The sequence below is a fragment of the Hippoglossus hippoglossus genome, chromosome 3 (assembly GCF_009819705.1).
Source record: "Hippoglossus hippoglossus isolate fHipHip1 chromosome 3, fHipHip1.pri, whole genome shotgun sequence".
Taxonomy (NCBI): domain Eukaryota; kingdom Metazoa; phylum Chordata; class Actinopteri; order Pleuronectiformes; family Pleuronectidae; genus Hippoglossus; species Hippoglossus hippoglossus.
Window position 1 is genome coordinate 29,929,187 of NC_047153.1, and position 13,547 is coordinate 29,942,733.

At 42.3% G+C, this 13,547-nt stretch overlaps 2 protein-coding genes across 2 annotated transcripts; both read left to right on the forward strand.

Annotated features, from left to right (window-relative positions):
- The first annotated feature begins 249 nt into the window (after window positions 1–249).
- Window positions 250–11,860, forward strand: zfand6 (zinc finger, AN1-type domain 6). Its single transcript, XM_034581462.1, has 7 exons — window positions 250–273; window positions 360–433; window positions 602–739; window positions 7,469–7,477; window positions 8,934–9,031; window positions 9,150–9,254; window positions 11,641–11,860. Exons 1-7 carry the CDS (start codon window positions 250–252, stop codon window positions 11,787–11,789), a joined length of 597 nt encoding a protein of 198 aa, XP_034437353.1. The 3' UTR covers window positions 11,790–11,860.
- LOC117759517 (protein FAM200A-like) lies at window positions 2,995–4,715 on the forward strand. Its single transcript, XM_034581693.1, has 2 exons — window positions 2,995–3,179; window positions 3,272–4,715. The coding sequence occupies exon 2, from the start codon at window positions 3,278–3,280 to the stop codon at window positions 4,235–4,237; it is 960 nt and encodes a 319-aa protein (XP_034437584.1). The 5' UTR covers window positions 2,995–3,179; window positions 3,272–3,277; the 3' UTR covers window positions 4,238–4,715.
- Window positions 11,861–13,547: the final 1,687 nt, after the last annotated feature.

A 13,547-nucleotide genomic window follows, 5' to 3' on the forward strand; every position in this document is an offset into this window, starting at 1 on the left:
AGCGCTTTTCTAGTCTTGACCACTCAAAGCTCTTTACAGTACAGTTTTACATTCACCCATTCACACACATTCATACAGTGCATCTATAAGCAGCACTTTGTTGTTCTATGAGGGGCAATTTGTGCCCAATCTTGCCCAAGGACACTTCGGCATGCAGGTGGGGAAGACTGGGGATCGAACTGCCGACCTTCAGGTTGGAGGACGACTGCTCTATCAATTTTTGTGAAGCCCTTTTTGTGCAAAGCAATAATGACTGCACGTGTTTCCTTGCAGGTAACCATGGTTAACAGAGGAAGACCAACTATTTCAAGCACCACCCTCCTTTTAAAGCTTCCAGTCTGCTATTCTGACTCAATCAGCATGACAGAGTGATCTCCAGCCTTGTCCTCGTCAACACTCTCACCTGTGTTAACAAGAGAATCACTGACATGATGTCAGCTGGTCCTTTTGTGGCAGGGCTGAAATGCAGTGGAAATGTTTTTTGGGGGATTAAGTTCATTTTCATGGCAAAGAGTGACTTTGCAATTAATTGCAATTCATCTGATCACTCTTCATAACATTCTGGAGTATATGCAAATTGCCATCATAAAAACTGAGGCAGCAGACTTTGTGAAAATTTATATTTGTGTCATTCTCAAAACTGTGGTTTCTACAGCAGCCCCAGGAGTAACGGCATGTGCTCGGTGTGCTACAAAGCCTTCCTCCAGAGACAGCAGCAACAGACGTGTCAGCCCAACAGGTTGGAGTAAAACAACAAAAATATAAAATATGTCTGTATATTATGGTATTTAACACAGCAAATGTTCTCCTGTTGCATGTCTGTGTGATTATTTTCCACAGAATGCCAATGCTATAAGGTGCACTCAAATGTCTGTTTTGACAACACTCAAATGTAAATGATAAATGGTTTGTATTTATATAGCGCCTTTCTAGTCTTGATGACCACTCAAAGTGCTTTACATTAGTTTGCCATTCACCCATTCATACACACATTTATACAGTGCATCTATTAGCAGCACTTATTGTTCTATGAGGGGCAATTCGGGGTCCAGCATCTTGCCCAAGGACACTTCGGCATGCAGATGGGGAAGACTGGGGATTAAACTGCTGACCTTCTGGTTGGAGGACAACCGCTCTACCCCTCAGCCACATACCAAAGTGCAATTCTTTGAAACTGAAACCTGAAAAGAATCAAGACAACTTGATAAACTGAAGCTTTGTATTGACATTCTTATCATTGTTTTAACACTTATTTAAATATTAAATCCCTCATTCTTGCCCATTTAGAAATATTTTAAAGCAGTGTATGAAACCTGGGGCTCTTCTGCTTGGAGAGTAACCCATGTATCCCTCCCTAAAAATCTTGCTCTGCTGATCTCCAGCCCTTTGAATCCTCACCTTGTCGCTGTGATGTACAATTGTTTTCTTTATGACATCACCGGTGGTTGAGTGCACGTTGGAATCTGTGCACCACACAGAGCAGTGAACACTGCTGTTCAGGCTGCTGTTAAAATCATATTTAAAGTTCAACGACTGCCATGCGTGAAACTGAAGCAGGAAATGCTGATCTTATTTTGTATTTTGTGAATTTCTGTCATTCGGTGAAACATATTTGATTTGATTTGCTTTTTAAAACACTAAACATTATCAATATTATGTACTGAGGCAAGTAAAACAACAACAGTCTAGGGATGCGAGCAGCACTGTGCGGGCCCGAGCACTTGCGAATTTGGGACCTGATGCAGTCACGAGGAGGGCAGACGGGGACGGGCGAAACGGCTACTTGTGTTGTGCGTTTTGTGCACCGCGGGAAGGATGCTCTGATGAAGCATGAGCAATTCGGCCCCAAATTACTCAGGCTTCATCAGAGCCTCAACCTGAACAAATATATTAGTCTGTATGTAGTGATAGCATCTCCTACTGGCAACAGGGAGTAAGCATTGTTTTACAACTTTAATTCGATTTACATACAATTTTCACCGTGTGGTCTGAACTTGATGGCTTTGACCGTAATAGTTTGTTTGTTTGATTCACTCTAGAGCAGGCCTATTCAACTAGCGGCCCAGGGCCGGATACGGCCCATTTGAATTTAACTATGGCCCGCAAGACTGCCTGCAAATCAGTATAGCTTGGTAAGAAAAAATAAAACTAACGGACATGCCTCTTATATACTTTGAGACATCTAACCCAGAGCCATTGAGTTTCACTGTTGCCTCAACCAAACCTGTATGGTTACGTCTTTATGTTACGCACCTGTGTTGGTTGCCGCAACCCACTCCTCACTTGCGCTCTGGTCTGGCTGCCCACTGAAACACCTGCGCTAGCTGACGCTACCAATAAGCTGCGAAATGTCTCTCTCAAACCCAAAGAGTCGTAAAGTTGACTGTGAAAACCGCCAATTCCAAAGTGAATGGACTGAAAATTATTTATTTACTTTGCCAGCCGTAATGAGCAATAAACCAATGTGTTTATTGTGCAGCGAATCCATTGCTGTGATGAAATAATACAATGTGAAGTGGTACTACAAGTCGAATCATGGCTCATTTTCGAACAGTTTTCCCGAGGGCTCGGATAACAGAGGAGGAAAGTAAACGGACTGTTAGCATCTTTTCAACAAGGTCAGTGTGCCCTTAGTCGCTTTTGCACAGAACAAGAGAGAGCCATGATAGCATCTCTACGCGTAGCCTGGACACTAACCAGACAGAAGAGGCCCTTTACCGAGTCGGAGACTGTTAAAGACTGCATGCTTGCAGTTATTGATGAAATGATTGTTGACGAAAAAGTGAAGGAAAGCGTCACTTCATCCATTAAAAAAGTGCCTCTCTCGGACACATCAACTCTCCGCAGAGTGCAGCTACTGGCAACGGATGTCGCAGGGAAGCTTTTGGAGAACCTTCGAAAAGCAGAGTTTATGTCTATCGCTGTGGATGAATCGGCTGACTGTACCAACATGGCCCAGCTGTGCATATATGTGAGGTTTTATGATTGAGTGCGCTTTCGGGAGGAACTACTGGGGCTCATTCCGCTGGAGGGACACACTACAGGTGAAGTGATTTTTCAAAAGATTGTCACGTTTTTTAATGAGCATGAACTGGATTTACAAAAAGTCTGCTTGTTGGTTACGGATGGAGCTCCGGCTATGACCGGTAGAGTGAAAGGGCTGGTGGCCAGGTTGGCAGCCATAGCCCCGCATATGCAGTTTTTACACTGCATCATTCATCAGGCTGTACTGTGCGCAAAGCTCAGCGGCGATCTGAAAAACACCATGGACACTGTTATGAACATTGTGAATTTCATCCGCTCAACCTCCAGCCTTCAACATCGCCTCTTCCGTATGTTGCTTGCTGACGCATCTGCAGAGCACACTGACTTGCTGGTTCATAGTGATGTCAGGTGGCTCAGCAAAGGAAAGGTTTTGGACCATTTCTGTGAACTCCGCCAGGAGATTTTGTCTTTCCTTCGCACGTGTAAACACAAACGGGCAGCACACTTCTTGGAGCGCATGTTGGATGAACAGTTTATGGCAGAAGTCCACTTTCTGTGTGATATTTTTGGACACTTGAAGACTTTGAATCTGGAAGTTCAGGGGCGGGAAAAGTCTATCGCTGATTTGGTTGAGAGGCTGTGCGCCCTCAAAACAAAGTTAACGATTTTCACGTCAGACCTAATGGCAAAAAGGTTGCTGCACTTCTCACAACTCCGTGCATTCATGAGTGCAGCACCTGGGGCACACATAACGCCAGTCATGACAAACATTATGAGAAAACTGACTGATAACTTCACTGAGAGATTCCAAGGCTTCAGTATTCCTATTGAGGTACTGCAGTTTGCTCGTGACCCATTCTCCATTAAACCTGAGGCAGACTTCTGTGTAAAAGCAAAAGAGGTAATGTCTTGCATTGATGAGAGCATCCTTCAGATGGAAATGGTTGATGTCCAGTCCTCATTTGCTTTAAAGCAGCACTTGCTGTCTGAGGGTGCAGTAAACGTTTGGTGTAACCATGTTAGCCAATACCAGTACCCCACAATCAGGAAAGTGGCGCCGCTAATACTAACAATGTTTGGATCCACCTACACGTGTGAGTCTAGCTTTTCTCACATGAATGCAATTAAAACAAGGGCACGTTGCTCCATGACCAATGAAAAGCTACACAAGTGTCTCAGGGTTGCCCTTACTACTTATGAGCCAAACTATGTTGAAATTGCCAAATCAAGGCAATGTAATTTCTCTCACTGAGTCAAACAGGCTCAAAACAACAGAGGTCTGATAAGTAAGGTAGTTGTGTAGTAGTAAAATACCCTGACTGAGGCATGTGATGCTATCAAACTGAAAATGCACAGACTACAAATCTGTTTTATGGTTCAGCAGGCCCCCTTTTGGTTTGTCTGGAGTTTTAGTTTTTACCTTTAACAAATATGGACATGAACCTGCTATACGCACCTTATTTTTGGCTTGTTTATGATAATATCATGAGTCGGCCCATTTTTTGTTAATCTGGTGGATGCTGTTTTACCAGATTCATCTGGCTGTTTGTGTTTATGGATATGAACCTGCAAAGCACCTTATTTCTGCTTGGAAATGTTGTTGAAGGCTTATTTACTATTATTGTGATGGATACTGTTTCAAGATGTTCAGTTTACATTATGCATTTTGGGATATGGACCTGCTGTAACTACCTAATTTCTGCTTGGAATTGTTTTTGATAGTTTCCTGAGCAGGCTCATTTATTGTTAATCTCATATCTGAATATTATTATACTATTTTCAAATTGTTTTCTACATTTGTGGATATGGACATGTCAGCAAAAACACGGTCTCATTTTTTGTTTATGTTTTTTATGTAACTTTTGCACTTCTGTATCAAAGCTTGATAGCTTTCCTGTGTTTTGGAATGGAATGAGTCTGTAACTGATTAGAGATAAGTGAAAGAAAAGAGATGCGTGTGTGACTGTTTACCTGTGGAAATATACATTACTGTTTTTCATTTTTAGCCATTAATTGATCAATATTCTGTGCGGCCCTCACACCCCCCGTGATTTTCTTATTTGGCCCACTTGCTACTGAAGTTGAATAGCCCTGCTCTAGAGTTTATGAGACACATGTAACGTAACGTGACGCACAAAGTCAGGACTTCAGTGGTAAAGTGAGCAGAATGATCCGGAGTCATTATCCAACATCATCGATTAATAACCAAATACATGTGATTATCAGTTTGTGTGAAGGGTAAAAGAGACGCGCGCGCACACACATGCACACACACATTCCTGCAGACAGAAGTTCTTCACGCAGATTATGACTCAATGTTTTAACTTCATTGTTGCAGAAGAAACGACGCCCTGTTTATCCAGGAACATAAATATGAATTCAGCTGATTTTTGTAAAGTGAGTGATTAGAAAACATCAGAGGAGCAGAGTCACTTGTTGACTTGCGCCTCAGTGCAGTGGCGCTGCTAAGGGGGGCCAGGTGGGGCCACCTTGATACAGTAGAGGCTATAATTGGAGTTTGTCCTTTTAAGCAGCACATAAGTCTAAACTGAATGAATGTCAAATCAGTGTGGAGAGCACTGACCACTGTCATGGACTTACTGTTGTAGTCAGATTTATTTATTGAAAACCTTATTTAGTAAATTACAGCAAAATTTAATAACAGTCTATAATACTTTTTAAAGCACTTTCTAAATAAATCACAGTTCATTTTTGTCTGATTTTATGAAATGATGAAAAAGCAGCCATGTGCAGTAATAAAGAAAATGGTGGATGTGATACATTGAGAGATTCATCGTTGTGAATCGAATCATTGACTGCTGAATCGCATCTAATCGAATCGTGAGGCCAAAATGGTAACTAAATCCCAAATGGCCGACCTACTGTTGCGTTAATCAAATTGGTGGCGGGACTTTTTTCCCCTTCCAGTCATGATACACGTGTGTACAGAATTTCGTGAAAATTGGTTAAACCAGACAGAATTGCTGCGTTTATGTAAATTTACTTATTAACTACTTACTTTACTTAATAACCTTTTAGTTTATGCTTACAGCAGACATTTCAATCTAGGGTACAGCTCGACATAAACTTTATGCATACAGCATTTACACCCACTGTCTAGCATGTGAGCCCATTGTCTAAACATGTGATCCTGAGGTTACTTGAACTCTATAGTGACCTTTGCTGACAAGCACCCTTACCATACATAATACTATTTCCTCTCCAACACATTTAGGATGCAGCTTATAAGTCACTCCTTTACAGATACATGTTCAAGACACAGAACAATACATTCACACACACACCCCCGCGTGTTTTTGGTCAGGGCGTAACCCACACAGAGACACTTAAATATGTGCACAGACATTTTTTCATCACACTCGCAACATCCACCTTGCCTGTGTGATACTTTCTGCGGAAAGCTTTTCGGATAAACTTACAAAGACAACTTGTCTCAGAACCTGGTTTATTGACCAATTTCCACCAAAATGTTGAGCCATTTTGCCACAACCATTTCCAATTACTTCAGAATACGTAAATAATGACCAGGCCTGAGGCGCCCGTTTGGCGAGTTTTCGAGTATGTTCAAGCTGTCAAAAAAGCCGTCATATTTGCTTTGACCTCATTGTATCTCTCTTTTCTCCAGTCCGTCTGTAATCTCAGCAGAGTCTTCTTTGTTTTGCAGAGCTGGACATTGAGGTCAGCACTGAAACTATTCTCCTGTACCAGCAATTCAAGGAGCTCTACATTTTGATTGAGCAGATTCTCTCTGAGTTCTGATTTACACTGACTTGCCTCTAGAATTATAGTGTCATCTGCCACCTTTTTCTCATATTTTATTGTTGCCAGTTCCTCACTGGGCTCCTGATAGTTAAGATAGTGTCAGATTCTTGCATATCGGTTTGTATTTTTCTGTGTCCTCTGTAACCTGTGCTATTTAAATAATCACACAACTCTTTTTTTTAAGCACTTGTTAGATATTCATGCCTCATAAGTAGAAAAGTACTGAGGAACATGTGACTGAGCAGGGGAATACCGATGAAAACATAACTCACAGCCCAAGGTCACAGCCCAAGGCTGTGGGACAGGCGATATAGGTTCCACCCAGATTGTATGTGTATAAAAATCAGCGGACGATGTTGTCCGGGGCTGATTTCCTCATGATCCATCCTCGGGGTTGGTGAACAGAGGAACTGAGCCCAGAGACTCTGTAAGTATCATGATTTATAATACAACATTTTTGTCTGATAACTACATTGTATGTGTGTGACTTCCCTCTAATCAAACGAACACGGCGGACTGGAGAATTGAGAACAGAATGAGGTGATCAACGTTGCTCCGCCAACACACTCATCAGCACTCATTCACCCTCAGTTGTATTCTCTTGCACAAACTTGGCGCATGTTGTCATCGTACACACTGAACATTTATTTCATCTTCTGCAGTTCTTGTCTGCTCTTCTCTTCATCTCTTTTGCCTTCAGTTCTGCAAGGTACAGCGGAAAATGTATCAGCTGTTGGTCATTCATCTTGTGTGCCATTACGGTCTTTTCCTCGATTTACTGCACTGTTAGGTTTAGTTATTCAGGTGATTACTATTATGTTAAGCTGAAAGAATATCACTTGTTTGTGACTTACTATTTAACTCCACCCAGGCTTTATATAAAAGAACACTTCAAATGATTCATTAAGCAAATTCCTTATCGTCAGTTTGCTTTAATGTCACAGTGTCAGGGGTCACAGATTCCTTTGATGTATGTTAAAAAGGTCATCATCACTACCATCACTCTGATCATTTCAGATCACAAAGATCGTTTATCTACACAACCATTATAGCTTATAGAATTTTGAGCGTCATTCATTTGCAAAACAAAAGTGAGAAAATGCATCATAAACAAAGTTAAAAACAAAATGTACTTATTATTGACACTATTTATAGATATCAAGATAATATCATTATTGTTTTTATGTTTAACTCTTTTGGTCACATAATCATCTTGAGATGGGAGCCAGAGTCCTGCACGGGTCCAGTTTTCCAAAACCGCACCCATAAAACTCAGTATCGGAACCGACCCGTTACCCGCAGTTACCTCAAACTCAAATCCGTGCAGTTTACATGGTTGTATTTAAATGCCACCATGCAAATATACCTTTGTCCCTTTGCGCTCTTTGTTTGCTGGTTATATCTGCTGCAGATAAGTTGTGGTCCAGGCATGATTAAAAATCAACTAAACTCAGCTGAACTGAACATATCAAATCAAGCTGCTTATAAATAGCCATAGGGACCAATTTTCTCCTGCTAATACTGTGTAAGAGATTATTTTGCAGCTCTGAGCGCTCAATGCACTGCAGCATAGGAAAACACATGCAGGTCAACATAACACATGCAAATTAAGAAAACATCTCAACAACACATGCACTACAATTACACAAAGCACATTGTTACGTAAACACACTTCAAGCACCAAAGATGACATAAGTGTCAAGTTGTGTGTTTGAAAATATAAATATGCTTGCAGTGGGTTTCTCGTGCTGTGTATTTGCTGCTCATGAGGAGGATGTTTTCTTAATTTGCTTGTGCTTTGTCTATTTGCATGTTTTCTAATGTTGCAGTGTCTTGAGCTCTCAGAGCCACAATAAATGTATCTTCTCTTATAAAAAGTCATTAAGGAGACTAAGAACAATTGCAACAATGTAGTAATAGTCCTAATGACTTGTTCTCCTAATGCATTAATGCAAAGATCATTACTCCCCTCATGAAGGCTGATGGAATTGCTGGAGCTTAGTGTATAATGACAGGAAAAGCATTGTGCGTAGTGAGCCTTATTTGCAACCTTAGCGCTCCATATGTGGTAGGCTGCTCTGCAGACTTAACACTCTCATGCATCCTCTGGAGAGCAGAGTCACAGTATGTGGATGTATGAATTTTAAACTTTGGTTTTATCCCAGTTGCACAGGTAGTTCAGGGAGAGTCTCACAAATGTGCTCCCATATACACAAGAAGCCCAAGCTTGAGGATCCTCATGAAGAAGTAGTTTTGAGCGGAGGTGAGTCAGGTCAGGCTGAGGGAGCAACCCAGAACCCAGCAAACTAACCTCTCATAACGTTGTGTAAATGACCTTTTTGCAGTGTGAGTCTAATGTGACCTCTGTGTTTCTCCTTCAGCATCCGAGTCTGAAGTATCAGTTGGCACAAGTGTGGAGGCAGAGAAGAAGCCCAAAGCCAAGAAGAACCGCTGCTTAACCTGCCGCAAGAAAGTTGGTCTGACAGGTATGACACAGGCCACACAGAATAAACTCACATAGATGCTACATCCCCACTGCATGCTCTCTTTAGTATATAATATCTTTTACATTGGTAATTGTTTAGGTATCAAAGTTTAACTTTTAAACACAGGTGATTGTTATTGATTCACAAAATGATGATATTGTTATAACTTGATAATTATAAGAGGGATGCAGGACAGCAAAATAATAATACACTGATTGAAGCAGTAGATTGTAAAAGGAGAACAGGAGATCAGGAACATCACACTTGAACTCTATAAAACTGATTATTGTAATGTAAATAAGTCGCATGTTAGAAATGCTTTCCTGTAAAACTAAGTTTTGAGCAGTGATTTAAAGGTAGTGAGCTGGCGAGTAGGGATGAGCGAGTACACCATTATCTGTTCAACCAACTAAATTAGCCGTATCCGGACTTATCCGTATCCAGGAAGTGGGTGGGACCTAAACCCGAAGTTGGTATTTTGCCGCCTGGCTCTCACTCACTCACCCGGCTTGTGGAGAGGAGCGCCTAGCCGGGCCTTCGCACCACGGCTCGGCCTGTGGAGCCCGTGCATGCCGCCTGGCTCTCACTCGGCTAGAGGAGAGGATCGCGCAGCTGGGTTTACTCTCACTCGGACAGTGGACGCTGATAATATATGATCATAGATAACGATGTTGTTTCATCCGAGTATTCGGCTCCACCCTACTGAGAGATATGGCTTGAACCAACTAAGGGCAGTTCTAGATATGTCGATGCATTGCGTTAGTCTATTGATCAGAATGTTATGATCAATGATGTCAAATGCGGAACTGAGTTCAAGGAGCAGTAATATGGTGCAATCACCAGCATCGGCCATAGGTTTCTGTATTGTGTCGTTTGCGGAATCGTGACAGCAAAAATGTTATTATTTTCACACACCTAGCAGTTGGGTCATTAACACCTTTTCAGAATTTTGGATACATGTGCAACACAGTGTCGATGAAATCAGGAGGTGAAAGTTGCTGAAAGTTGCTAAGTAGAAAGGGACGGGCAGGATACTGGTTCTAATGTCATGTATTTTTTGCTTAAAGAAACACACTCAGTATCTGAAGTGGCTAGAAGGGCAGAAGGAGCAGGGTTTAAAAGTCTATTGATGGTTTTAAAAAGGAATCTGGGATTATGGTGATTACTGGTGATTAATTTGGAGAAATAGTTAGCTCTTGCAATTTTACTTTTGTTATTATAGGAAGTTAAGAGGTCTTTCATATATAAGTAGTGGACATGCAGTTTGGTCTTTTTCCACTTCCGTTCGGTTTTTCTGCACTGCCTTTTGAGTTCTCGTAACCTGTCATCAACCCATGGAGAGGTGTAAAAAGGTGATTTCATTCTTGTTTTAATAGTGGCTATGAAATCCAGTGTGGTTTGACAGGTATTATTGAAGCCATTGAGTAAAATATTTGGTTTGAATAACTCGTAAGGGTTATGGTCAAGAAGACCTATGGAAAAGTTAGATGAGAAGTTTGAGGCACTATGTTCCTTTTTAAATGCGTGAACTTGATGCTCAGACCGAGGGTCTGAAGCACAGGTAGAGGAGGAGGGGTTGCAGCAATGTCTAAATTGCACTTATCAATCAACCGTGAATCTAAAGGTACTTGTAGCTTATTTGAAAGCCTCATCCTCAGCCTTGTTCATCCAAGCTTGAAATCAGAAAAGTCAGTTCATCTAGATATCATATATCGTCCACCTGCCTCCAGAGTTTTTATCTGAATTCTCAGAATTTTTATCCGAGCAAGTTCTTAGCAGAGATAAAGTCATTGTAGTAGGTGATTTAAAAATCCATGTAGATGTTGCCAATGAAGTCTGCAGAAAGTCTGGAGACTCACTCGGACATTTGCATTCACACATACAGTCCCTCTGAAGAAAGTCTTGAGGATCTCTGGATACAGTACATGTCTAAAAGCAGTTTCTGTCACACTAACGTCTTTAATGCTCTGGCTGGAACTGTTTCTGAGTGAGTGATGAAGATGATGATAAACAAAAAATCATATTTAGTAATCAATTTCATTTGGAAAGTGCCACATTCCATATTGTTTCCTAATGGAAGCCATGATTCACATCATGTGTGTTTTGTTGACCCCGATCGTGACCTGACAGCCATATAGTCAGAAGGGACCACCCTGAAGCTAAATATAGTCTTCTGTCTTTAATAATAATTTATTTGTCTCATGGGCTGTATTCGTCCCGTTCGCCGGAAGTTGCCCACCCCTACTTTATACAGTATTTGCTTTTTGGCTTTTGATAAAACTGCTCGACATGGTTTAACTCTGTGTCTACAGCTTTCTAACTTTTAATAACTTCTTAATGGAGCATTACCTCTTGTGTTTCTTAATGTTAACACTTTGTGTTACAGGCTTTGACTGCAGATGTGGAAATATATTCTGCAGCACACACAGATACTCAGACAGACACAACTGCACCTTTGACTACAAAGCTGATGCTGTAGAGAGGTTGAAGAAGGAAAACCCTGTCGTAGGTGGAGAGAAGATCCAGAAGATCTGATACCAGTCAGAGCAGAAAAGAAAACTGGCGATCAACTACTTACCTACCAAGGTCAACCTACCAAGCAAGGACCCACTCTTCCAGTTGTGTAATCACCAAACACATGCCCAGCCATCAAAGCTGCACAGTATAGCTATGCCACCAGCTGCTCCGGTTACAACACCCCATGCAAACCCCCTGTCATCCCCCATGCTCCCCATGCCCAGGGCTGCAAAAACCCTGTTGTAACGCACCAAAAGGCACTAACTATAGGCATTTACCAGAACAAGGACATAGTCAGACTGCACAGAATGGCCCAAGTCACATGCACGCCAGCCTCACCAGGCACATAACCAGCTTTTGTCTGAGAGTGAGAAGGACTACAATCACAGAGAAAGAGTCCCTGACTTACGTCCTGGTCAGTACGATGGCACCACTTCCTGGAAAGAATTCCAGCACAGGTTTGAAATCTGTGCTAAAGCTAATTACTGGTCAAAAAAGACTATGGCTTTCCAGTTGAGGTTCTGTCTGGTGGGTACAGCAGGGGCGGTCATCCATAGAAATCCCTGGCCTACACAGTGGGATGACAGCCGCCTGGTGGAGGAGATGGAGACTGCATATGGCCCATGCTGGTGCAGTGGCTATTGAATTGAGACAGCAAGTTCGCAAACTGGGTGAGGCTCTTCATGTTTTAAGAGATGACATATATGGGAAAGTGTCAGTGGCCTACAGCAACAGGACTTAGACTGAGCAGGACGCCATAGGCATTGAAGTTTTCACTAACGCTGTTGGGGATGCAGAAACTGTTAGAACAGTGACCCCAGACACTAGCCCAAGCCTATGACATCGCTCGCTGCCATGAAACGACTAAGAGGGCAGCGTCAATTGTCACCAGGCTCATGCACTCAGGGGCACTCAGCATAACTGAATGGATGCCCCGTATTGATCTGATCCCGGAGGGGATGGAGGAGGATGAGGCAGAGACTGCTGCAGCACCCACAACAGCCAGCTGGAAGCCTAAGCCTCCTGACTTAAAACTTCGCCTCCAACATCCTTCTCTTGACCCCAACCACATACCATATACACATTAAATGGGAGGAGATTCGCTGTCATAACTGCTCAGGTCTGGGTCACATGTGGAGAAATTGCCCCTCACCAAAGAAAACCATCAGAGCCCAAGCTTTGACAGCCTCCCAAGAAGCCCTGGAGTCTGCTGTGCTTAAAGCTCAAGGTCAGGAAATGAGCATTCACATGCTTGTGCATGAACTGGATGTTGTGTGCTGTTTTGGACAGTGGGGCACGGAAAAGTGTGTTTCCCCTCTGCCACTGCGAAGTCATTCACCAGGATGTCCGGCCTCCACTCCAGCCATCAGTTGTCGAGGCTCTGCTTGGTGTCAGACCCGGTAACATACCTGTCCAGACAGGGCTGGCCCTGGCAATGTTGGAGACCTAGGCGAGATTTCAGATTGGCGCCCCCCAACATAAACACGTAAAACTGCAAGGGTCCCTTGTGTACACTGTGTACAGATGCACACACAGACAGACACACACACACAAGAGATTGTGTGCTTGTGTGTGTCTGTCTGTTTAGACACAACTGACAAATGTGGAAGTACATAATTAAAGATTGGGAAATTTCATCATGAGGGGGCAAAAATCTGGGAAATTGAAACTCCAGGAGAACAGTGGGGAAATCAAAAGTATGGGATGCATATGTAATCATCTATATAATATATCACTTATATCGTTTAATATCGATTTTCGTTGTGTTTTCTGGCC